This window comes from Mizuhopecten yessoensis, unplaced genomic scaffold, assembly GCF_002113885.1.
Source record: "Mizuhopecten yessoensis strain PY_sf001 unplaced genomic scaffold, ASM211388v2 scaffold649, whole genome shotgun sequence".
NCBI classification, from domain to species: domain Eukaryota; kingdom Metazoa; phylum Mollusca; class Bivalvia; order Pectinida; family Pectinidae; genus Mizuhopecten; species Mizuhopecten yessoensis.
The window spans coordinates 79,891-107,385 of NW_018403652.1; the positions used below are offsets into that span (position 1 = coordinate 79,891).

At 37.6% G+C, this 27,495-nt stretch overlaps 2 protein-coding genes across 4 annotated transcripts in view; one reads left to right on the forward strand and one right to left on the reverse strand.

Annotated features, from left to right (window-relative positions):
- The window catches only part of LOC110451479 (CCR4-NOT transcription complex subunit 9-like), a 21,001-nt gene extending 14,970 nt beyond the window's left edge, over positions 1 to 6,031 (reverse strand). Inside the window, exon 1 of the mRNA XM_021499536.1 lies at positions 6,012 to 6,031. The gene's annotated coding sequence lies outside the window, so the exon portion shown is untranslated. The remainder of the gene's footprint in view (positions 1 to 6,011) is intronic.
- A 2,575-nt stretch (positions 6,032 to 8,606) lies between these two features.
- LOC110451503 (myeloid differentiation primary response protein MyD88-like) overlaps positions 8,607 to 27,495 on the forward strand; it is a 49,776-nt gene continuing 30,887 nt past the window's right edge. For 2 of the 3 annotated variants that reach the window (XM_021499561.1, XM_021499578.1), the window contains exons 1-6: positions 8,607 to 9,258; positions 11,157 to 11,231; positions 11,805 to 11,861; positions 12,310 to 12,502; positions 16,810 to 16,901; positions 21,554 to 22,764. In XM_021499561.1, the coding sequence (XP_021355236.1) occupies positions 8,892 to 9,258; positions 11,157 to 11,231; positions 11,805 to 11,861; positions 12,310 to 12,502; positions 16,810 to 16,901; positions 21,554 to 22,071 (1,302 nt within the window). In that variant the 5' untranslated portion in view covers positions 8,607 to 8,891 and the 3' untranslated portion in view covers positions 22,072 to 22,764. Of the gene's footprint in view, positions 9,259 to 11,156; positions 11,232 to 11,804; positions 11,862 to 12,309; positions 12,503 to 16,809; positions 16,902 to 21,553; positions 22,907 to 23,407; positions 25,524 to 27,495 lie in introns of those variants that run through there. The other variant, XM_021499569.1, reaches the window with a different exon arrangement.

Genomic DNA, 27,495 nt, shown 5'->3' on the forward strand with positions numbered 1-27,495 from the left:
GATATTAATTGTGTAGTTATGTAAAAACAACAATGTATGCTGCAAAGGTAAACAGCTCAACCACTTATACTGCCGTCACTTCATCTAAACTTGAAACTGAAAATCTACGCAGAAATATAATGTACCGTTCAGATTGGACAATACTTACAGAGTGAAGTTTTTACTTGTGAAGATATAATGTTTCGTTTATCTTCACTGCATTAAATATATGTTTTTATTAAATAGAGAATTCATGATATTTTACAAGTAAACTGCAATCAATACCGATACGGTAGGGTTTACCAACATATTTTTGTAGACAGTATGCGGCCTTAATTTCCCAGAAGGCTTTCACGCATGGGGAAGCACCGGAAGTGGACAAAGTGTTTACAGATCTAATTATCTAATTTTAAGTCAAACCAGAGACATATAAAGCCATTATGTTATATACGTCTCTGGTCAAACGTTTAAATAGTAAGTTTATCATATTAGATTTTATACAATTAATTAAGATAATTTTAGGAACCAACATGAAATAGTTTGTAATGGTAGAAAAGTTATTTCTAAAAATCAACCGCCCTGATAAAATCAGAGACGTATATAGGCCTATTCACGGACCACGGAATTAGATAATCTAATTCCGTGATATATTACATAAATATATTTGTAATATATACGTCTCTGATAAAATGCACCAAAAATATTAAAAGAACTTAATAAAGAAATGAGTACAATGTTACCAATGATATTTAATCAGTCACTTCATGATGGACAACTACGGCAACTATATAAGGACGGGAGGCAAATATTACACCGATTTTTAAGAAGGGTCGAAATCGGAACCAGAAATATAGACCCAACCTAGCTGTTAGTCTTACAAGTATTGCTGGAAAGACATAAAACAAATTTATCACAGATAGTATCGTCCAGTAGATATAAATAACCTATAGAGTACTAGGCGGTTCGGCCACGGATTTACATGGATTTCCTGGAAGCTTTTGATAAGGTACCACATCAGGGCCTACTAACGAAATTAGCGAGTCTAAACGAAGAATCATCCAGAACGTATTCCGTGTTAAGTGGCGTTCCACAAAGAAGTGTCCTTGGTCCGGTTCTTTTTTTTAAACTATATCTCCCCATCCCCGCTATTTGCAGGCGACACCAAATTGTACTATCAAATACAAACTACCAAAGATGTACAATTCCTTAAAAATTATCTTGACAGAGACATATTTTTTTTTTTTAATTTGATTTTTATTTTCATTTTCATGTGCAATATACATCTTCATCAAATTAGCAATTATCATTATCATCATTCATCAAGCATCATCCATCATAAACAATAGCCTCAATACCAGCACATCTCACAGACATGCACCATCCTCATCATCATTCTCATCACCTTCATCATCACTTTTTTTTTAATGCAAAACAACATCTCATCATATTTCATACAATGCATCATCATTATTATCATCATCATCTCATCATCATCATCATCATTAAAGCAATATCATTGTATCGTTATAATCATACAGAGGGAAAATACAAATCAACACTGGTCATTACCATAAATACTTGCATCATGTACATGTGATCATCATCCTCACTGTTATTATCAAGAAAACAAGATCACCTTCCACATGTCACATGACTCTCACATCCTGACATCATACACATAAAGTTGAGGAAGCATATGCAGGAAAAAAAAAAAAATAAACAATAAATTATCTATTGTATACCTGCAGTGATAAATAAGATCAGATTTACATGAATGTATATTGCACTTTATTGGCTGGACAGACAAATAGCATGTAGAAAGAATTAAAGACGTTTAAAGAAAAGAAAAAGAAAGCGAGAAAAAGAAATAGAAACAAAGTGGAAGAACAGGTTGGGAGGTAGCTATATATAGACAAGACATATAATTTCAGCTTTGCCAAGGGCTGGGAGAAGCCTACTTGATATATGAATAACAATAACACTGGTACTACTAATAATAATTTACAAGTAAAAAAACAGCAAGAGTACTCTATATTATAAATCAATTAACTTTTTCCATTTACGCCATTCTATATCAAATTTTTCCTTCACAGAGTCGCCCTTACCAGTTGCAATATATTTTTGAACTCTATAATTGTCTTTAATTATGTTAATTAATGAATGTATATGTAAAGAATTGTGTAAACACCTCATTCTGTATATGTACTGCTTGATAATAATGATAATTTCATTATCAACCCTGTTGACAGGAGGATGATTAAAAGATAGCAATCCAAAGAGAAAAGATTTTTTGTTTATTGAAAAAGGAATAAGTAATGCCTGTAATAGCATTTCAAAACTTTGTAGTAAATTCTGTACTTCATTACATTCCCACAAAATATGAGTGATAGTTTCTCTTTCAGAATTACATAAAATACAAAAAGGGGAGGTAACCAGGCCAATTTTACAAAGGAAAGAATTTGTTGTCAGGATGTGATGAACCACTCGGAACTGAAACCACTGAAGCTTTGTATTTTTTGTAGCTTGGAAAGGAATTTTGAAAATTTTGGCCCACTCTGTATCAATTATATCATCAAAAATTTGGTTCCATTTCATTTTACCAGTTGGTATTGGATTATTCCTAATCAAATCATTATAAAACATTTTTGAACCTCTGGCATACTTGAAAAAAGGTTGTATATTTACTGGTATAAAGGGGGCAACTATGTTGGATTTTGTTAGATCATAAGCTGAGATAAACCCCTTTATTGAAGATGTGAAGCTGTGGTACTGCAGAAAATTTGTCACAATCTGATATTTAAGTGAAAACTCATTAAGGGTATAAAAAGAACCTGCAGAAGCATCTTTTAAAACATCATATATGTTAATCACGCCTTTCTTATACCAATCCCTGTAAAAAATAGTTTTTCCCCCAATACATATGTTTTTGTTATACCAGATTGGTATTTTCAAGAGTAACTCATCCTTTCCTAAGTTGTCCTTTCGCAAACTGTATTTATACCATGATCTAAAAACATCTCTCCAAAATTGGTTTTTACATTTATTCCTGCATAATTGTATATATTCCCTACCACAATTTGCTAGCAAATCAGTATCAGTATAAGTTTTCAAGATAGTCTGCCATTTCTCAGTAGTTTGGAATAATCTTCTTATCCAACTTAATTTTAAAGAACAAATGAAAGCATCTATATTAATCATCTTTAGTCCTCCATTCACATAGTCTTGAATGATAACATCTCTCTTGATTTTATCTGACCCACCATTCCATAAATATTGGAACAGGATAGAATTCAACTTTTTCAGAAAGTTTTCATTTGGATTTGGAAGTGAAATAAAAAGGTGATTAAACTGTGATACCAGCAGTGATTTAATTATATGAATTCTACCAATAGGTGTTAAAGACCTTCTACTCCAGGTTTTTAGTAATGATTTTAGTTTAATTAGTTTTTTGTCAAAATTCATCTTTGGAATTTCATGAAGATTTACACTAAACTCAATTCCCAAAAGTGTAAATTTGCTTTTACCCCACTGTAACTGGAGATTCGGTAAAAAGGTTTCTTCACTAAACTTTTTATTACCAATCCAAACTACTTGTGTTTTTTCTACATTAATTTTCAATCCAGAAATTTTGGCATACTCATTAAGTTCATCAATTGCTTCTTTCAGAGATTTTTCTGATCCATCCAAGATAAGTGAGGTATCATCTGCATATTGGGATACTAATATTGGACAATTATCAATTTCTATACCTTGAATGTTATCATTATTTCGTAATCTGAGGGCCAAAATTTCAACACAGAGTATAAATAAATATGGGGCGATCGGGTCCCCTTGATGACAACCTCGTTTAATATTAAGAGAAGACGACAGATTATCGCCCTGATTAATGACTGAATAAGCATTTTTATGTAAAGTTTTACCCAAGATGAAATACCTTTACCAAAACCAAAGAAATTTAAGACTTTATCAATAAAAACCCAAGACACTGAATCAAAAACTTTCTCAAAATCTAACGTCAATAACATTCCAGGAATATCATTTTCTTCAGTATATTGCATTATATCATATATAAGCCTTGTGTTTACACCTATATATCGCCCAGAAAGAAAACCAGTTTGATCCCTATCTATCAACTTGTCCAAAACAATTCTAATCCTATAAGCTATAGTCCCTGATGCAATTTTGTAAACAATATTTAACAATGATATAGGCCTCCAATTTCTAATAAAATGTCTAGGTTTATCTGCCTTTGGTATACGGGTAATAATTCCCTGCCTTTGAGTTATAGATAATTCCCCCCTATAATAACCATAATTAATTGATCTAACAACAAAATGCCCTAATTTTCTCCAAAAACATTTTAAAAATTCTGTTGTAAACCCATCAGACCCTGGACTTTTTTTATTCTTCATGTGTTTTAATGTTTTACCAGCTTCCTCATAAGTAATTTCCCCCTCTAATTGATCAGAATCAAGCCGAGACAGCTTCGGTACCTCACAGTCACTAAGAAAAAACATTAAGTTTATGTCAAGACCATCACATGTAGAATCATACAGTTTCCTATAAACGTTACTCATTTCATCCAATATATCTTCCTGTCTCGTCAAAATTTCACCATTATCCTTATTTAGTTTGGGTATAATTTTGGAGGTAAAGTTTCTGTTCTCTAAACTAAAGAAGTAATTAGTCGGTTTTTCTCCCTCCTCCACCCACCTAGCTCTAGAACGAATAATACTCCCCTTAACTTTTTGCAATCTAATGGTTTCTAGTTCTTATTTCTTATTTTCTAATTCCTCAATATTTACTCCCTCTACCTCTCACTCTGCTATTGACTTCTTAAGAATATCCTCTCTACTATTTTGCTGTTTTTTCCTATATGGGGAATAAGAAATAGTTTTTCCTCTGATTTCCATCAATAAAGTTTCCAAAAATAACTGATCATTTATAGTAAATTGTAAATCAGAGTCCAATATATTTTCAAGATTATCTATTTTGTAGACTGGTAGACAATATTGTTTCTTAACATTATCTATACAATTATTTATAATGTTTAGGTACTCTATATCTTGTAATAAAGAATTATTCATTTTCCATAAACCCCTCCCCTTCTTAAATTCATTTATTTTCATTGTAATTTTAGGGAACGAATGGTCTGATCGATAACCTGGGTCTATACTTGAATGATTGACACTAGAAAGAAGATTTTCCGAAATAAGAAAAAAATCAAGACGAGCTTGTCTAATAGGATTACTTTTCCTCCATGTATATCTCCTAGTTTCTTCATGGTGTTCTCTAAAAATATCAACCAAATTAAAATGATCTATTATCTCCAACAGTTTGTTTCTAGCCTTAGGGTTATTTAAGTTTTTATAGTTTTTATCATAATCAAGCTCAGGTTTTAAGACTAGATTAAAATCACCACAAATAATAACCTTAGTATTATCAAAAAATTCAATAGCTTCAGATACCTTGTAAAAATCTGGGTTATCTTGGTTCGGGCCATATATATATTAATCAAAGTAATGTGTGAATCTTCTATTTCAATGTCTAATGCTAAAAAATTACCAGTTGAATCTTTCTTTTCTCTATGTACTTTAGTTTCGAAATTATTACTCAACAGGATAGCAACTCCTCTTGCATTTGATCTAAACGAGTTAAAAAAAACAATCATATCCCCATTCATTTCTTATTAATTCTTCCTTTTCTGGCGTAAAATGGGTATCTTGTAAACAATAAATATTATACTGTTTTTCTCTAAGGTACATAAATACATCCCTGCGTTTAAATCTATCCGACAACCCTTGACAATTAGCCGAAATTAATGTCACACCGGTACCTGTATCTGCCATGAGGGTACGTTATCGAATTTAAAACATTCTACCATCCCAAAGAAGAGTAGTCGAGAGAGAAGGAAGGACAGGTATTGACAAAGTACAGAAGAAACGAATAAAGAAGAAAACATTGAAAATAGGGGAATGTATAAAATCATTATTGAAATGATCTAGGTCTTTGCCTACTACAAACCTACGTACTTTCTATTAACAGTATTTACATACAGCCGCTCAATAGACCTGAAATAGAATACTTATACTAAAACCGGAAACCGGAATTAAGTACATGATAAATCACAAAACAAGGCTACGCATAGATCCGGAACTAATACAAAGATAATAAAAATATGTAAAAAACAAAAGGAGGGAAAACACTCAAATGTTTTGTTTCACCACGCATATTCCAAAAGTATGTTTATTTACAGAGACATATATGGTAAAGGAGGTAAACTTAATTGATGTAATTTATGTCTCTGATCTAGACAATCTTCAAAGATAGTCAGCGAAATTATTACTGATGTTCCACCCGGAAATAATACACAGCTTTTTCAATTAAATCAGACGATAAAACTTAAAGGAAGTATTATATGACAGGCACGGAAGGCGATAAATATACATAAAAAACCTGTATCGGTTTAGCAATTCAAGACGAAAAATTTACAAAGGACAGTGTTTTCTTAATCAGTAATGAAAAAATCTTTAAATGTACAACCATACGTTTTAACGACAGCTGAACGGTGAAGTTTTCACGAACATATCGTACAGATCTTTACACATTCTGTATGTCTTTCCATCCAGAGACATATACGTCTCTGTTCGAGCCTAGGAGACAAGGTAAGTTCTCGCTTTATTCACCTATATTCTTTGGAATACATGTACCGGCATTCATTCTGAATCAATAGCATCTTCTAAACATTATCTCATTCGTCGTTATCAATACATATTTATTTTACGTTTAAACCTACTGATACATCGCAGTTTGAAATTCTCCCTACGTACAGTCCCCTCACGTTGCGTGCATACATGTACGTACTCTAATCAACCCTGTTTCTTTTCATTCAAATCCAACTGTGAACAGAAAATTCCCATTTTTATTTATACAGTATGATATTAAAATGTTTGCTTGCTTGCGAAGTATTGTATATGTGTAAAATCAAACTGGCTGTAGTGACATTGTGTTGTCGGTCGGTCGGCAGCGTGGTATTGCACATGTTTGTTTCTCACTGAAAGGTCCAGACATTGCGTATTTTTCGGTCGTAGCTGTATTTATCATGGGATTTCCCAAAAGATAAAACTGACCACACTGGACGTTGGCTTCATGTCGGATCATTATCAACTACGCAAACTTTTGTTAGGAGTATCTAATCGATTTAATGGTGTCATTTGACAAACTAGTCCCTAAAAGGGAGGGTTCGAAATGTAAATCAGAACCAAGAAACAAAGCTAGACCTGTTAGTCTGAGAGGTATTGATGGAAAGTCAATAAAACAATTTATCAGAGATAGCACCATTAGTCCGTGGAGATAGTAATGTCCAGTACATGGATAAAAATAACCTCATGAGTACCGTTGTCTCTTGTTGCTCAACCAAACTACAGTTGTTAACGGTACTGGATGATGGTGAAGGAGGTCAACGTTTATTGATGTTATTTACGTGGATTTCGTGAAAACTTTTGATAAGGTTCCACATCAGCGCCTATTAACGACATTAACAGGATGAGGGATCAGCAAACTAATGGTTAACTGGATACACGATTTCCTCAGCAATAAATGTCAGCGAGTCTTAACGGAGAATCGTACAGAACCTATATCTCTTGTTAAGTGGCATTCCACAAGGGAATGTCCTTGGTCCGATTCTTTTTGTAATATGTATGGCCCTTTCTGCGTATCCGGTTAAACCAGTTGAAACTAGGTTAAACCCAAAATAAAACGACAGGCGCAGATCTGAACCGAGGCTGACTTCAGGAATCTACGCGATCGGCACGTGTAGATTGAGGGGTTCGTGCCTGTTCGAAACTAAATTGCTTACTATTGCTAGTTTGCGTTATTTCTTTATAAGACAAGATAAAGCCACATATGTAGATTTTTAGATAGTCATGCATACGTTACATAACTTAGTAGACGCGTGAAAGAATGACATGTTATTCTTGATATATTGTTTTTTAATCTCTGAAACTGCATTTTTTAGCTCTGCCAACAGTTCGGTCCAAGAGCGTTCGTTTATTATCGTGGAATATTTCTGCGCCACCTGAACCGTTCAACCAGGATACGCGAATGTAGCCGTCCTAGCTACCACAACTTGAAATCTTGCCATCTCCGTTATTTGCAGACGACACCAAATTGTACCGTCAAATTACTTCAAAATGATTTCCAAAGATTGTCAACAATATGATTACTGATGTCCAATCCGGAAAACGCAAAGTTCTTTTGACAATTAAATCAGCCGATAAAAATTAGTATTATATGACAGGCACGGAAGATCCATGAGATCTATAGGGATCATAATCGATGAAAAATTGAACTTTCGGACTCACATTCAACAATGCGTTGACAAAACAAACACTATAGCAGGCCTAATCAGTCCTGAGACTATTTGTATATTTACATGAACCAATGTTTAAATTATTATATAAAGCTTTAGTACACATCCTGCCAGTGTCTGGAGTCCACAGCAAAAGATTTAGATCTCCTTGAAAATGTCCAACGCATGGAAAAACCTACCACAACATGTAATCGTTGAGCCCAAAATTAGATTTGATATTCTGATAGACCGTAACACGTCTGGAAGAATTATTGTAATTATGATATGAATTGTAATAGAAAATGAGTACAAATAAATGGGCGTGTGCAAGTCTACGCGGGTGGGCAGAGATGGGAATTTCCCCTTTTTATCTCATGACGCTTGCGAATCCCGAACCCGGAAGTTAGGTTTAACCCGTTCACAAACACTGTCATATTCAAAACATTATGTCGTGGTTTATAATTATGTAAACATTGAAATTATAACTAAGATGTGAAAGTTTTTTTGGTTGTAAAACTTCCTTTTTCTGCCGTCCGGGATTTCTTCAATTCAAATTGATGCCATGTCATTCAAGATTGAGGTTGTTGATGGAAACGGAGAAAGTCTTGGACTTCCCGAGCACTTCCTCCGAATTCCCCTGACAGCGCTTCGCTGTAGTGTAAGGAGAGTTATAGCCCTACACCTCAACGCCCCCTCGGAAATCGTGGACCAAGAGACAGGGTATGTCAACGATTACAATGGCTTGGCCGAATTTATCGGATTTACTTACTTGGAAATAAAACACTTCTCCAAACAGAAAAGCCCGACCGAAGAATTACTAGAGGAATGGGAAACAACGGACGATCTGCAACCGTCTATTGGCAAACTATGGGAGGGCCTGTACATACTCGGCAGATTCGACGTCATGAAGGACTGCCAACTAGCTATAGGTAAATTATGTGAGCGTGTGTTCATCAACAACAGGGCACAACCCGGCATATAACGGTAATAATCCGGCATTTGGATACTTATATATCAATACACGGCCTCCTCTGCCCCGGCCGGACGTAATATATAAAAAAAAACAAGAGGCCCATGGGCCTTAACGGTCACCTGATATATTTATGCAGAGAGTTACATGAACAGAAATATTATTCAAAGTGACAAAAAAATATAAAACCACCTTATTCAATATCTAGCATACAGATTTCAGACTAAAAAGTATTTGAAACTAGCACCTCTGATTCTAAACAAGGAAAATGAAGAAATTTTAGCACACTGACTCCTTTGAGCCCCACCCTACAGCTCTTGGGGGTAGGGCTGGCTCAAAATTTTCAAAGTATCAAACTGTCAATTCAAGGTTATAATTCCAATCAAGTTATTAACATGTAATATTCAAAGTATCATTTGCCATTATAAACCATAATAAATTTTGCCCCCCCCCCCCCCTCCTTCCCCAGGGGGTAAACGTGAGACCCTAGGGTCATAAACCTTAAGACCCTTCCATCTATGAAGAGTATTTGATTCTACCATATCTGGGTCTTGAGAAGAAGATTTTTGAAATTTCAGTAAATTCGACCCTTTTTGGCCCCACCCATCAGCCCCTGGGGGTCAGTCAGGGCTGATATGTGCTTATTATCAAACTGCTACCTAATACTGATAATGCTAACCCAAATTGAATTACTTCCAATGGAAATTAAACAAATGTTGGTCCAAAATGTGATTTCCCTATATAAACTATAGTAAAGTTTACCCCCTCCCCAGGGGGAAACGTGAGACCCCAGGGTCAAGAAATTCACAATTTCGGTAAAGCACCTTAAGACCCTTCCATCTATGAAGAGTATTTGATTCTACCATATCTGGGTCTTGAGAAGAAGATTTTTGAAATTTCAGTCAATTCAACCCTTTTTGGCCCCACCCATCAGCCCCTGGGGGTCAGTCAGGGCTCATAGGTGCATACTATCAAACTGCTACCTAATACTGATAATGCTAACCCAAATTGAATTACTTCCAATGGAAATTAAACAAATGTTGGTCCAAAATGTGATTTCCCTATATAAACTATAGTAAAGTTTACCCCCTCCCCAGGGGGAAACGTGAGACCCCAGGGTCAAGAAATTCACAATTTTGGTAAAGCACCTTAGGACCCTTCCATATATGAAGAGTATTTGATTCTAATATATCTGGGTCTTGAGTAGTCCGAATTATTCTGACGTTTTATCAACTTTTTTCATATCGGTCTGTCGTCAACCGATATGAAAAAAGTCGATAAAACGTCAGAATAATTCGGACTAGGTCTTGAGAAGAAGATTTTTGAAATTTTAGTCAATTTGACCCTTTTTGGCCCCGCCCCTCAGGCCCCCGGGGGCTTGGGACTAAACCGGCCACCATTTTTGTTGACCTTTTATCCATGGAAGGTCCCTGCAAAATTTCATTGAAATTGATTCAGGGGTTTTGGAGAAGAAGTCGAAAATGTAAATTGTTTACGGACGCACAACGGACGACGGACAAAAGGTGATCGCAATAGGTCACTTGAGACTTTGTCTCAGGTGACCTAAAAACTCGTCGTCAGAAAGCTACGTTATCGCAGCTACGTTTGTAAATATTATCATGAACAATCATTCGTAATCAGTATACTCCTGTGTTTTCAAAGTTTGAACTTGACGTCAGTACATGTCTGTCATGATGGGTTCCTAATAGTAGACTGGAACAGTTAACAATGAGAAACATTCATATGTAACAGTCTCTTGTGTAATGATATTTAACAATATTTTGATTTCCAATTTATTTAGATCCTTTTCAATGAAAATGTATGTTTTATGGTATAAACATTTTTGTATACTTTCAGTAAAAGATGTAGAAGCATTCCTGAGAAACAAAGAGAGACAACAGGACATGATTCAACCTGTCCAGAGCAATGACGGTAACACAGGACTTTATGCTACAACCATACACTTGTTAGACAATTTTTATATTATTTTAAGCTTAAGACGAAGTACAAGCTTAGTACAAGTTGATTAAATCCATGGTAAAATATATTGGTAAGCATTTTCATCACTGCAGAAAAAAAGTTATTGTGAACCAAAGTGAATTAAGTTATAAGTTGTGATGTATGGAAATGTATATATCAATAATATCAATAATGAATGAAGAAATTCAATCTTATATTTCACTGAAAAAGTAAAATTGTTCAAAAATATCATGAGAATTCTTGATATCTGAAAAATAAAGTGAATCTTTGGTCCAGGAGTGATACCCCGGGTGGGGTGAACCTTGAGCAGGTATGAAACTTCAGGTGGGGATCTTGCTTACTTTTGCTGCTTGTGGTGTCTTAATGAATACCACTCATTTATACTTCCAAGTTGAAAAATACCTTGTATTAATCAAAATATGTAACACATCTTGTTATCTGCAGCTTTTCAGTGAAACTGTCCTGAAGACAATAGTAAACACTTAAAGTAATTGTCTTTTAAATTTCATTTTCTATGTGTTGTAGTATCACAAAGTTCAGACCACCATGTAGATGAGGGAGTCTTTCTTTGTAAAGGAGATGGTAAGTGATTTTCTATACAGGGGATATAGTGACTGTATGTAGCAGGGAAGTAATTATAGAGAGGATAGATACTCTCTCAGAGAGATTTAAGACCCAGAATATTCCAACTGATCCACTTATAATTTAAGTTATTTGTTAAATCAATACAAACTGTTGATCAAGGGGAGCATGTGGAGAATGGAGCAGATCTTAAAATCAAAACAGTGTACAGATAAATCATTATTCACTCACGGTGCTAACTCTAATGTTCCATTCTTTGAATTCCTTTTGAACTTTTCCCAAATTGGATATGCTGTTTTAGAGTCACATAGATCTGTAGGTCTGCTTGCAAATTTAGAAACTTAATATAATATAAATATCGTTCCACTATCATATAATACATGTTTATATAAAAATCATTCCACTATCATATAATACATGTTTATAATTACAATTTTTATGTATCTAGTTGAAAACAAGGCGCCCCAGTTCTTTGATGCATTTGTGTCCTACAACCATGACGGGGAGGATATCAGATTTGTAAAGGACATGATTAAGATACTGGAAGGTGAACCGCACAAACTGAAGCTGTTCATTCCTGGTAGGGATGACCTACCAGGAGCTGCTAAATATGTGATGGACGCTAGGCTCATTGAGACACGGTAAGTGGAACATCTTGTGTGGATGATTTACAGATGCTAAGTTCATTGAGACACGTTACATCTGTAAGTAGATAATAATGTGCAGATCATTTACAAAAGCTAAATTCAATGAGTCACAATAAGTGGATAATCTTGTGTCGATCATTTAATTAAAGATGCAAAGCTCATTGAATCATAATATTTGGATAATTTTGTGTGATTGCTTATGACCGCTATAGGCTCATAGTCTCATCAATTGAAATTGAAGTTGAGTCAGTAACTTTTATGTTAATTACACTTTATGGGCCAAACTCTACAATTTAATCACCTTTTTATAGCTTTGCCAAACCCAGATGAAAAGACATTTAACAAAATTAATTCCATTCTATTAAAATTTTTGTGGAATAGTAAAGTTGACAAAGTTAAAAGAAATACTGTTATTCAAGATTATATAAATGGTGGATTAAAAATGGTAAAAAGGGCTTTTGCAAATTCATTCAAGTTGAGTTGGGTAAGAAGACTTTATCATTCACCAGGTAAATGGTTTTCGATATTAAAAACTTGTGTAAATGCAGATTTCCTACTTAATATTTGAGGTGAGTATGTACAAAACTGTCAAAATATTTGTAACAATAAATTTTGGAAAGACGTTTTTAAAGCATGGTATAATTTACATATTTCAAAAGAAATGACTATCAGACAGGAGAAGTCAGTGTTAGAAATACCTCTCTGGTTCAATAAGACATTACTATATCAGGAAACCCTGTTTTTTTATAAACAATGGTATACAAAAGGAGTAAGGACCATAGCTGACTTGCTAAAGGCTGATAACATTGGTACTTTTTTCACTTTTGAAGATTTTCTGCATACATGTATACAATGTGACAACCAATTTTCTTAGATACCAAGGGATAACATCTTCTGCTAAAGCCTTTTTAGCTCACCTGGCCCAAAGGGCCATGTGAGCTTGTGCCGAACTGCGTTGTCCATCGTCCGCCACCCGTCCGTCCATCTGTCGTCCGTCCGTCAACCTTTTTTTTTTCATGACTTCTTCTGAAGAATTGTAGGACCTAGGGTCATGCTATTTGGCCAGTAGGTACCTGGGATGGAGTACTATAAAGTTTCCTGACTAAAATGACCTTGACCTACATTAAAGGTCACAGGGGTCAAATATGTTAAAAACTTCAAACAGCAATATCCTAAGAACCATTTGGACTAGAGTCATGATACTTGGGTATGTTATGTAAACCAGCAGTGCAAATCTTTTCTTTGATTACAATAATGAGGTCAAAGGTCAACTTTAAGTGCTAGTCGGGGGTCAAATGTCAACTTATGTTAAAAGCTTTAACAATCTTCTTCTCAAGTTCCATAAGGCACAGAGTCATGATATTTGACCAGTAGGTACCTGGTAGGGAGTGCTATACATTTTCCTCATTAAAATGACCTTGACCTAGATTAAAGGTCACAGGGGTCAGATATGTTTAAATTTCAAACAACGATATCCTAAGAAGCATTTGGTCTATAATCATGATACTTGGGTATGTTATGTAGACCAGCTGTGAATCGTTTTCTTTATTACAGTAATGAGGTCAAATGTCAACTTCAGGTGCTAGCCAGAGTGAAAGGTTAACGATGGTTAAAAGCTTTAAAATTAAAATGTAAAATTTCAAACAACAATATCTTAAGAAGCGTTTAAGAGATGTTAAAATGTCTTATGTTTTAGTTACCAAATTTGGTCTTAAATTACCTATAGGTCTGAGTTTCATGTAACAAAAGAAACAGGTGAGCGATACAGGCCCTCTGGGCCTCAGGTTATCAGATCAATTGCCTCTAAAGACTACCGTAGTGCGGCCATTTATACCTTTTCATAAACAGATTTTTCTAAAACATTTCAAAGGATCAAAATATTTTTATAATATTTTAAATAAAACTTTGAGAGAAACAACTGGTAAAGCTAAGTTGGGGAACAGTTCAAACTAACTGACAGAGACTGAGGAATATTGTATAAAATGCCATTTCAGGAAACAAACAATACTAAACTTCAGTGGCTTCAGTACAGGGTATCTCATCACATTCTTACTACTAATTCCAGACTTTTTAAAGCAAAGTTAGTTATCAGTTCATTATGTAATTTATGTAACTGGGAAACAGAATCAATCACTCATATTCTATGGGAATGCCAAGAAGTCCAAAAACTTCTACAAGTTTTAGAGACACTCCCTGATGTATTGTTGATACCTTTTTCTATCAACAAACAATCTTTTTTGTTTGGAATTACAAATGACAATAGCCCTTGTTTCAGAGTTGATAATGAAATAATTTAATAATCAAACACTACATTTACAAAACAAGATGTCTGCATAGTTCTTTAGATATCTATACTCTTGTTAAAATTATACAGAACCACTATTCTGTTCAAAAATATATTTCAAACAGCAAAAATGACACATCTAAACTAAAATTCACATACGAATGGAGAAAACGGGAAAATCTTATTAAACTTGATATTTAACTTTGTTAACAACTTAACTCCGCATTGTATTGCTTGACAGTGCTGGCCGATCATATAGCTATTCTATTGATCCAACAGAAATATAAATTCATCGTCCCTTGGCCTTTTTTTCTCTGCCTTCCATCTTTTCTATAAAAAAAATCAAATGTATGTATGTATTTATTAATATGCATAATTGTATGTATAACAGTGTATGTATAACAGACATATATATGACATAATACATAATGAATACGTCCATCTGTCTATCTGTCTGTCTGTATGTCTCTATCTTCTGTCTCTCAATCTACCTTTTTCAGTGCTTCCTTTCTTTTTGTGTAAAGTTATAAGTATGAGCGTGCAAGTTGAATGTAAGAATAGTGTATGTGTGTGTGTATGTGTGTATGTGTGTATGTATGTGTGTATGTGTATGTGTGTGTCTACATGTAAACATAATAAGATTTCTTCTTTGCTTGTTCGCAAATTATCACAATAGTTTTCTTGATGATGCTGATTGATGATGATGACAATCAAAGTTTTTATTGATCAATGGATGATGATTATGGTGGTGGTGATGATGATGATGATGATAAAATGATATGATAAGGATGAATGGAGGATGATGATGAAAGATTATTCTGAGATGAAGATATGATTTATATGATGATGATAGGATTATTTTAATAAAGTGATGATGATAGGATTATTTTAATAAAGTGATGATGAAAGGATGATGATAATAATGAAATAAATTCCGATGATGATGATGATGATGATGATGATGATGATGATAAAACGATGATTCTCATGATGATACGATGAAGATTATTTTGATGAAAGGATGATGATGATGATGAATTTTGATGAAAGGATGATGATGAGAAAAGATGAGTTGCATGATTTCAATTTCAATTGATATTCGGATGATGATGATGATGATGGTGATGATGATAAAAGGGTAATGATAGAATGATGTAAGATCAATCTGAGATAACTTTGATTTAATGAATAATTATGATGATAAAAAGATGATGGCAGCAAAGAGGAAGAGTAAATACAGTAAGAAAGTTTGTGTGTATGTAATTGTGTGCGTGTGTGTGTGAGTGTGTGTGTGTGTGTGTGTGTCATAAATATTATGTAATAAATGGTGAAAAATAAAAAATAAAAATAAAAAATTGAGACACATTACATAAGTGGGTATAATGTGTGTATTGATCATTTACAAACACAAAACTCAATGAGTCACAGTAAGTGGATAATCTTGTGTCTATCATTTACAGATGCTTATAATATAAGCTCATTGAGTCATTGTAAGTGGGGAAACCCTATGTAGATCATGATATTTGGATAATTTTGTGTGATTGTTTATGGACGCTCAGCTCAGTCCTAGTAAGTGGATAATTTTTACGTGTATTTACAGAAGCTAAGCTCATTGAGTCAAAGAATGTAGAACATTTTGTGTGGATTCTTCATAGACACTAAGCACATTGAGTTGCATACATACATGAATCTGCTAGAGGCTTAACACATGGGAGATACATCACTTATGTTTGATGTATTTTTACATATAAGCAGTTTGAAGTAAACATGTCATACTGTATATTCCATTTTGTTTTAACAACCTGAAGTCAGAAATCAATACAATACTCATGCAAAGAAGGGTAGTAGGCCTAGGGATTTCTTACCATGTTATTTTTAATTCTGAATATTTAGTGTATGTCCCATATGTTTTAGGGTACTCTTAGATTATATAGAAGGGATGTGCTGTGCTCAATAACATCAAAACAAATTTATCTTTAGGTACTCTGTATAATAAGTGCTGTTCTACTTGCTACAGGTGTCGGAGGATGGTCATCATTCTCTCTAATAATTACCTCCTGAGTAGCGCTTGTGACTTTCAGTCCAAGTTTGCTCATGCCCTGGCTCCAGGTAAGTTAACATTTAGTAAATGAACTTATATGTACAAAGTGTCAGTGATAAATGTGAGACATTTAATCTAAAGAAGCTTAAGCTTTACATAAGGATGTTCTGTTCAAGGTGATTGGGTGTGTATAGATATAAATATAGATATACATAGCATGATGACCAAATCCAGAATTAATTGAGGCTTTAAAAACCATGACCCATTTTCCTGTCTCTGGTCCCATCTACGTTTCTTTCCTGTCCCATCCTGCTCTCTGTACAGTCCATCTTTTTGTGCCTTGTTTTATACTCTATTATGTCCTCAGATCCTGTCCCATTGTGGCCTTTGTCCAATCCTATGCACATGTCTTGTCCTCTGTCCTCTGTCCAAGTCATTTGTGTCCTCCTATCCTCTGTTCTGTCCTCCTGTCTTCTGTCCCTGTCATTCCTATGTTCTGTTCTCTCTTCTACCTGTCATTCCAGTGTTCCTGCCTCATTCCTATCTCTGTCCCTGTCATTCCTGTGTTCTGTCATGTCCTCTGTCCTTGTCATTCCTGTGTTCTGTCCTGTCCTCTGTCCCTGTCATTCCTGTGTTCTGTCCTGTCCCCTGTCCCTGTCATTCCTGTGTTCTGTCCTGTCCTCTGTCCCTGTCATTCCAGTGTTCTGTCCTGTCCCCTGTCCCTGTCATTCCTGTGTTTTGTCCTATCCTCTGTCCTTGTCATTCCTGTGTTTTGTCCTGTCCCCTGTCTCTGTCATTCCTGTGTTTTGTCCTGTCCTCTGTCCCTGTCATTCCTGTGTTTTGTCCTGTCCCCTGTCCTTGTCATTCCTGTGTTTTGTCCTGTCCTCTGTCCCTGTCATTCCTGTGTTTTGTCCTGTCCTCTGTCCTTGTCATTCCTGTGTTCTGTCATTCCTGTCCTCTGTCCCTGTCATTCCTGTAATTTGTCATGTCCTCTGTCCCTGTCATTCCTGTGTTCTGTCCTGTCCTCTGGCCCTGTCATTCCAGTGTTCTGTCCTGTCCTCTGTCGTTGTCATTCTTGTGTTATATCCTGTCCTCTGTCCCTGTCATTCCTGTGTGCTGTCCTGTCCTCTGTCCCTGTCATTCCTGTGTTCTGTCATGTCCTCTGTCCCTGTCATTCCATCCCTGTCATTCCTGTGTTCTGTCCTGTCCTCTGGCCCTGTCATTCCTGTGTTCTGTCCTGTCCTCTGGCCCTGTCATTCCTGTGTTCTGTCCTGTCCTCTGGCCCTGTCATTCCTGTGTTCTGTCCTGTCCTCTGGCCCTGTCATTCCAGTGTTCTGTCCTGTCCTCTGTCCCTGTCATTCCAGTGTTCTGTCATGTCCTCTGTCCCTGTCATTCCAGTGTTCTGTCATGTCCTCTGTCCCTGTCATTCCAGTGTTCTGTCCTGTCCTCTGTCCTTGTCATTCTTGTGTTATATCCTGTCCTCTGTCCCTGTCATTCCTGTGTTCTGTCCTGTCCTCTGTCCCTGTCTCGGTCATTCCTGTGTTCTGTCATGTCCTCTGTCCCTGTCATTCCAGTGTTCTGGCCTGTCCTCTGTCCTTGTCATTCTTGTGTTATGTCCTGTCCTCTGTCCCTGTCATTCCTGGGTTCTGTCCTGTCCTCTGTCCTTGTCTTTCCTGTGTTCTGTCCTGTCCCCTGTCCCTGTCATTCATTTGTTCTGTCCTGTCCTCTGTCCCTGTCATTCCTAGGTTCGGTCCTGTCCACTGTCTCGGTCATTCCTGTGTTCTGTCCTGTCCTCTGTCCTTGTCATTCCTGTGTTATATCCCTGTCATTCCTGTGTTCTGTCCTGTCCTCTGTCCCTGTCTCGGTCATTCCTGTGTTCTGTACTGTCCTCTGTCCCTGTCATTCCAGCGTTCTGTCATGTCCTCTGTTTCCTGTGTCCTGTCCTGTCTTCTGTCCCTGTCATTCCTTTGTCCTGTCCTGTCCTCTGTCCCTGTTATTCCTGTGTTCTGTCCTGTCTTCTGTCCCTGTCATCCCTGTGTTCTGTCCTGTCCTCGGTCCGTGTCATTCCTGTCCTCTGTCCCTGTCATTCCTGTGTTCTGTCCTGTCTTCTGTCCCTGTCATCCCTGTGTCCTGTCCTGTCCTCTGTCCTTGTCATTCTTGTGTTCTGTCCTGTCCTCTGTCCCTGTTATTCCTGTGTTCTGTCCTGTCCTCTGTCCCTGTCATTCCTGTGTTCTGTCCTTTCCTCTGTCCCTGTTATTCCTGTGTTCTGTCCCTTTCCTCTGTCCTTGTCATTCTTGTGCTCTGTCCTGTCCTCTGTCCGTGTCATTCCTGTCCTCTGGCCCTGTCATTCCTGTGTTCTGTCTTGTCTTCTGTCCCTGTTATTCCTGTGTTCTGTCCCTTTCCTCTGTCCTTGTCATTCCTGGGTTCTGTCCTGTCCTCGGTCGGTGTCATTCCTGTCCTCTGTCCCTGTCATTCCTGTGTTCTGTCCTCTCCTCTGTCCCCGTCATTCCTGTGTTTGGTTTTGTCCTCTGTCCCTGTCATTCCAGTGTTCTGTCCTGTCCCCTGTCCCCTGTCCCTGTCATTCCTGTGTTCTGTCCTGTCCTCTGTCCCTGTTATTCCTGTGTTCTGTCCCTGTCCTCTGTCCTTGTCATTCTTGTGTTCTGTCCTGTCCTCTGTCCCTGTTATTCCTGTGTTCTGTCCCTGTCCTCTGTCCTTGTCATTCTTGTGTTCTGTCATGTCCTCTGTCCCTGTCATTCCTATGTTCTGTCCTGTCCTCTGTCCCTGTCATTCCTAGGTTCGGTCCTGTCCTCTGTCTCGGTCATTCCTGTGTTCTGTCATGTCCTCGTCCCTGTCATTCCTGTGTTTTGTCCTGTCCCCTGTCTCTGTCATTCCTGTGATTTGTCCTGTCCTCTGTCCCTGTCATTCCTGTAATTTTTCATGTCCTCTGTCCCTGTCATTCCTGTGTTCTGTCCTGTCCTCTGTCCTTGTCATTATTGTGCTCTGTCCTGTCCTCTGTCCCTGTCATTCCTAGGTTCGGTCCTGCCCCTGTCTCTGTCATTCCTGTGTTTTGTCCTGGCCTCTGTCCCTGTCATTCCTGTGTTTTGTCCTGTCCCCTGTCTCTGTCATTCCTGTGTTTTGTCCTGGCCTCTGTCCCTGTCATTCCTGTGTTTTGTCATGTCCTCTGTCCCTGTCATTCCTGTGTTCTGTCATGTCCTCTGTCCTCTGTCCCTGTGTTCTGTCATGTCCTCTGTCCCTGTCATTCCAGTGTTCTGTCCTGTCCTCTGTCCCTGTCATTCCTGTAATTTGTCATGTCCTCTGTCCCTGTCATTCCTGTGTTCTGTCATGTCCTTTGTCCCTGTCATTCCTGTGTTGTGTCATGTCCTCTGTCCCTGTCATTCCAGTGTTCTGTCATGTCCTCTGTCCCTGTCATTCCTGTAATTTGTCCTGTCCTCTGTCCTTGTCATTCCTGTGATTTGTCATGTCCTCTGTCCCTGTCATTCCTGTGTTCTGTCATGTCCTTTGTCCCTGTCATTCCTGTGTTGTGGCATGTCCTCTGTCCCTGTCATTCACGTGTTCTGTCATGTCCTCTGTCCTCTGTCCCTGTGTTCTGTCATGTCCCCTGTCCCTGTCATTCCATTGTTCTGTCCTGTCCTCTGTTCCTTTGTTGTGTCATTTCCTCTGTCCCTGTCATTCCTGTATTTTGTCATGTCCTCTGTCCCTGTCAGTCCAGTGTTCTGTCCTGTCCTCTGTTCCTTTGTTGTGTCATTTCCTCTGTCCCTGTCATTCCAGTGTTTTGTCCTGTCCTCTGTCCCTATCATTCATGTGTTCTGTCATGTCCCCTGTCCCCCTGTCATTCCTGTGTTCTGTCCTGTCCTCTGTCCCTGTCATTCATGTGTTCTGTCATGTCCCCTGTCCCTATCATTCATGTGTTCTGTCATGTCCCCTGTCCCTGTCATTCCAGTGTTCTGTCCTGTCCTCTGTTCCTTTGTTGTGTCATGTCCTCTGTCCCTGTCATTCCAGTGTTCTGTCCTGTCCTCTGTCCCTATCATTCATGTGTTCTGTCCTGTTCTCTGTCTGTCATTCCTGTGTTATATCCTGTCCTCTGTCCCTATCATCCCTGTGTTCTGTCATGTCCTCTGTCCCTGTCATTCCAGTGTTCTGTCATGTCCTCTGTCCCTGTCATTCCTGTGTTCTGTCATGTCCTCTGTCCCTATCATTCATGTGTTCTGTCCTGTTCTCTGTCTGTCATTCCTGTGTTATGTCCTGTCTTATGTCCCTGTCATTCCTGTGGTATGTCCTGTCCTCTGTCCCTGTCATTCTTGTGTTCTGTCCTGTCCTCTGTCCCTGTCATCCCTGTGTCCTGTCCTGTCCTCTGTCCCTGTCATTCCTGTGTTCTGTCCTGTCTTCTGTCCCTGTCATCCCTGTGTCCTGTCCTGTCCTCTGTCCCTGTCATTCCAGTGTTTTGTCCTGTCCTCTGTCCCTGTCATTCCTGTGTTCTGTCCTGTCCTCTGTCACTGTCATTCCTGTGTTCTAGTCTGCCCCAGGCTAACCTCTCTTAGTAGTAATAGTCTCTGTATTCAGTCCTATAGCAATTTGTTTACAAAATTTTATTTTGAAGAAAAATAAAGAATCCTATTTGCTAATTTCATATGATTATTTTGTTATTTGAAAGTATTATTGTTTTTCTAATTTGAACGTGTTATTGTTTCATTATTTGAAGGTGCTCGAAACAAGAAGCTTATCCCTGTCATCATAGAGCCGGTGACAGCAATTCCAGAGATTCTACGTTATGTGACTTTGTGTGACTACACCAAAGTTGACCTGCAGGAGTGGTTTTGGAATCGCCTCTCCTCAGCTATCAAACTGCCACTTGACCCGGCCGCTAGCGGCTGGAGTCCAGGATCACCTATGTCTTCCACTTCAGTTGGATCTTTGTCCTCAATAGCATCTTCACCAGATAGTGCCATTGGGCAATCACTCTCCTCGAGTTCAGATGTTCAAATGGAGATACCAAGTGAAGAGAGTATCAATTCTGACTGGGTTGACTTAAGCAGCGAATTTTCCTCTCAATCAGACCCAGAGATGTCACTGTCTATGTCGCCCCCCGCAATAACATCTTCATCAGCTTCTTCCAGCAAAGGGATGAAATCTGACATAAAAAGATTTTTTGGAGGAATTGGAAAATTGAATTTTGGGGGATCAAGCAACTCATCAGTCAAAGATCCCTCACCTCAATGAGAAATCTACTGGATATAACGGAGTGCAGTCTTCACAAATCAACTTTCCTGTTGAAGCTGTTACTTTGTGATACGTTTTGATTTTATTACATATCTAAGAACACATACTATTATGTCACAAAGAACAAGAAAGTGGTTCATGCAATTGCAGAACTGACAGAAAATGCATGGTGATGCCTTCTCTTGCCTTGTTTTGATTAAGGATCGCTGTCCCACTGCATCTAGGTTATCTGTATATACAGTAACCACCTCTTAACTTCCTTAAGGATCCCTGTCCCACTGCACCTTGGTTTTCTATAAATACAGGAACCTCCTCTTAACTTCCTTAAGGATCCCTGTCTCACTGCACCTAGGTTTTCCATACAGTAACCTCCCCTTTACTTCCTTAAAGATCCCTGACAAGGTCAGTGTCTCTACTCTGCTTGACTGAGTGGCATGTTAGCTGTGTAATAACAACGTTAGGTTGAGTTACAAGGTCAGTGTGTCTACTCTGCTTGACTAAGTGGCATGTTAGCTGTGTCATAACATCGTTAGGTTGGGTTACAAGGTCAGCCTCTACTCTGCTTGGCTGAGTGACATGTAAGCTGTGTAATAACAATGTTAGGTTGGGTTACAAGGTCAGTGTGTCAACTCTGCTCTGCTTGGCTGAGTGACATGTTAGCTGTGTAATAACAACGTTAGGTTGGGTTACAAGGTCAGTCTCTGCTCTGCTTGGCTGAGTGGCCTGTTAGCTGTGTAATAACAACGTTAGGTTGGGTTACAAGGTCAGTGTGTCTACTCTGCTTAACTGAGTGACATGTTAGCTGTGTAATAACAACGTTAGGTTGGGTTACAAGGTCAGTGTGTCAACTCTGCTCTGCTTGGCTGAGTGGCCTGTTAGCTGTGTTATAACAACGTTAGGTTGGGATACAAGGTCAGTCTCTGCTCTGCTTGGCTGAGTGATATGTTAGCTGTGTAATAACAACGTTAGGGTGGGTTACAAGGTCAGTGTGGCTACTCTGCTTAACTGAGTGACATGAGCTGTGTAATAACAACGTTAGGGTGGGTTACAAGGTCAGTCTCTGCTCTGCCTGGCTGAGTGGCCTGTTAGCTGTGTTATAACAACGTTAGGTTGGGATACAAGGTCAGTCTCTGCTCTGCCTGGCTGAGTGGCCTGTTAGCTGTGTAATAAAAACGTTAGGTTGGGTTACAAGTTCAGTGTGTCTACTCTGCTTGACTAAGTGGCATGTTAGCTGTGTCATAACACTGTTAGGTTGGGTTACAAGATTAGTGTCTCTACTCTGCTTAGCTGAGTGAGGTGTTAGCTGTGTAATAACACCGTTAGGTTGGGTTACAAGGTCAGTGTGTCTACTCTGCTTGGCGGAGTGACATGTTAGCTGTGCAATAACAACGTTAGGTTGGGTTACAAGGTCAGTGTCTCTGCTCTGCTTCGCTGAGTGGCAGTGATTTTACAAATTATGACCGTATGGGCTCATCATTACTGCTTTTCTCATAGAGCCATGTTAAAGCAGTGGCTGTATGTTAATTGTAATACCGGAATTTTTCAGCCAATTAAAATCATTTAACTGTTTATGATCACTTCTTTGGTGTTCTCATAGTTTATCTGAACAAATGTAACTATCAACTGAAGAAAATAACTCACATCATTGATTCTTTCGTGCCTCCAATAGTAATATATATACATAATTAGGTTTGTACAGTTTTGTAAAATTTATTAACACAATAATTTTAATTGTGTACCATTATCACTGTTGATCATGAAGACCTCAACTTATTTTCAAGTTGAAGACAAAAATAACACTGAATTGCACATTTTAAGCACTCAGTAAAGCCTGGTGTGCTTATGATATGAAAATTTATAATGAAATATCTTGAATTGGAAAAATTTATGTAACAATCATGAAATATTAACCTGACTCTACACATCTTATAACCACAACTTTTGTTTTGAGATGTTTTATGAACAAAGCATTTGTACCAGTTACCTGTTTTAGTGTGAATAATTACTCATTGATCTGTTAATATTTGGGTGTTATTTTACTATATTCGGTGTAAAAATTACATGTTAATCTGTAAATGTTTGAGTGGTTTTTTTCGTTACTGTTTTTGATGTAATTTAGGACATATTAATCTGTTTAAGATCTTTCCATATTTGAATATTTGTTGATGCCATACGTTAAAATAAACCACATCATGAATAATATTTTCTATAAAAGAGACTTTTTTCTGCATTATACCATATCAACATTGTATTCATCCTCACTTTATATGATCGTTTATATCAAGTGACTTCAGGGTACGCTAATTATACGTTGAATTCACCTTTAGAAAATGTTTGTTGGCTTATGCGAGGTGTGGCATCCGTCCATCGTTCGCCCAGCATCAACACCTTAATTCCTATTAAACATCGAGTCCTGATACTTTGTTGCTTTAACCTTGACCCATTTTTAAGGTCATGTTTAAAATATGCTAAAAATCTTCAAATCATTTCACCTAAACATCCTTCAGGTCTAGAGGACCGATCTTTGGCTGGTAGCTTAAGGATGTCAAGCTATTTAATTTGTTAAAATACCCCTGGTTGAAGTCACAAAAATGATCATGTGTTCACAGCTCCGAGTCACAACAATTAGAACTCAGATGTGTGATGGAAACAAGACTGACAGTTTATAAATAAATTTACTAGGGATGAAACGAGACTGACAGTTTACAAGACAAACAGTTTATAGAGAAGTTTACTGGGGATGAAACAAGACTGACAGATAATGAAAGTAGAACTGAGGAGCAACAACACCACTGAATCCGGTACAAAATGTAATGTTAGATTTACATCCTACGTGCCAACATGTTTCAGCCAAAGGGAGGCCATCTTCAGAGCACAGTTACATGATGTTTACAACTATGGTACAATGACAATAAAGGTCAAGTTATAGATAAATATAAGTTTACTGGGGATGAAACAATGAAATATAGCAATAATTTCTGTATCATCAGATAGGAAGAGCCGTGTAGTAAAATGTCTTGAAGTAGGTTATTTAAATTGTTATATCACACAGATTCGTATCCGACACGTCACGTAATGGCAAAATATCAGTTATATATATATATATATATCAGATTCGTATCCGACACGTCCAGTGATGGCAGAATATCATAATATACATACATATATCAGATTCGTATCCGACACGTCCAGTGATGGCAGAATATCACTTATATATTGTAGGTGTGAACTGGAATAATTTGGTTCTTCCATGAGGTGATGGTATACACGTACAAAACGTAGTTTTAAAAAGTTTGCAAATTTATAATTAGCATTTATGATACCTGAGATACATTAGAGGTGTTTTCATATTCTGTTTATTCAGAAAAAGAGAGATCACTTAGAATGTGTAACAATTGTTAATTTTGATATTTGTAATTAAACACACAGTATATTAATTTGTGACAAATGAATAGTCAAACTAAGTGTTTTTATTTCTTATTTTGGTGGCAGTAAATTAAACCCAGTGTATAGCTTGTGTACAGTAGATGTGAACTTTCACACTGGTTATCTTTTTGGTAGACGTGAATATGTTTATTTTGTTAGACATGAACAGTCACACTATAGAGAGTTATATAATACACACATATTAGTGACACTGTAGGGTTATTTGTTACACACATATTAGTTACACTGTAGGGTTATTTGTTACCCACAGATTAGTTACACTGTAGGGTTATTTGTTACGCACAGATTAGTTACACTGTCGGGTTATTTGTTACCCACAGGTTAGTTATACTGTAGGGTTATTTGTTACGCACAGATTAGTTACACTGTAGGGTTATTTGTTACCCACAGATTAGTTATACTGTAGGGTTATTTGTTACCCACAGATCAGTTACACTGTATGGTTATTTGGTGCACACATATTAGTTACAATGTAGTTTTTTTTAGTACACATAGATTAGTTAAACTGTAGGGTTATTTGTTACACAGATAGCAGTGTACAGTAGCATACGGTGTCCATGGGTGATACTTTTGTACAATTAATAACCCCTGTAAAATTGGTATATACATGATGAATTGGACTATGTGGGCTTTACATTTTAAAAAAAATCAAATTTTGCTTGAGACTACATTTTTAGGGTTATTTAGTACACACCGTTTGGTTACACTGTAGGGTTATTTGTCATGATGGACAACTACGGCAGGTACGTATTGAGGTAAACATTACAACGATATTTAAGAAGAGTCGAAATCAGAACCAGGAGAGCTAGCTGTTAGTCTTCCAAGCATTGTTGGAAAGACTTTAAAAATTAATCAGAGATAGTATTGTCCAGTACATGGATAAAAACAACCTATTATTCTATTATGGCCCTTTCCCGAGGGAACTTTTTACTTATAGTGTTGTCTGGAGAGGTATAGTGCCCTCGCAAACGGCGAGGGCACTATACCTCTCCAGACAACACTATAAGTAAAAAGTTCCCTCGGGAATGGGCCATAATAGATTTAGTACATCACATGACTGTCTTTTGACAATAAAAAGTAACATATTTAATATAATTAACAACAAATGTCAATAAGATATTTTTTTGAGTAGATCTCTCATTTTTTGTTGCGTATTCAATTCACTGGTTTGAATCACCGCTAGGTCACATACGGTTCCCCTTTTCAGTAGGATGTCTTTAAGGACTGCGACGTCAAATGGTGTCGTCTGCTTCATCTTTATGTATTGCTGAGCCTCTGCGAAGCAATCGGCATGCCTTGGCCCGAAATTCGATTTTGGCAGACGACAACAATAAAGTGAAATTAGAATATATACAGCGCCCCCTAGGAGAAGGGGCGCAACTCTTAGCGTCACGCTACTTTTCCCGCCGTCTCGGCGGTCCAAAAAAAGGTATAGTGCCCGTCTCCAGGTATAGTTCCCGTTGCCAAGGGCGGATGCTAACTATACCAAATAGAACAAGGGTAGTTATCCAATAGCTGTCCTAGAAATTATCATGGCCTTTCCCGAGGGAACTGTTCTCTTATAGTGTTGTCTGGGGAGGTATAGTGCCCGAGCCGTATGTCCATAATAGATTTAGTACATCACATGACTGCCATTTGACAATAAAAAGACAAACACAAGGAAATGCATTGCGTATATTGGCATAGAAATCCGCCAACACACCGTTAAATTCACTGCATTGATTCGTCGCAAGATCACATACAGTTCCCTTTTCCAGGAGGAACTCTTTAAGGAATGTGACTGCAAATTGTGTCGCCTGCTTCGTTTTCATACATTGCTGAGCCTTGGTATAGTTAGCATCCACCCTTGATGACGGGAACTATACCTGGAGACGGGACCGCTGAGACTGCGGGAAAAGTAGCGCGACGCCAAGAGTTGCGCCCCTTCTCCTAGGGGGCGCTGTACATGTTCTACTTTCAGTTCATTGTTGTCGTCTG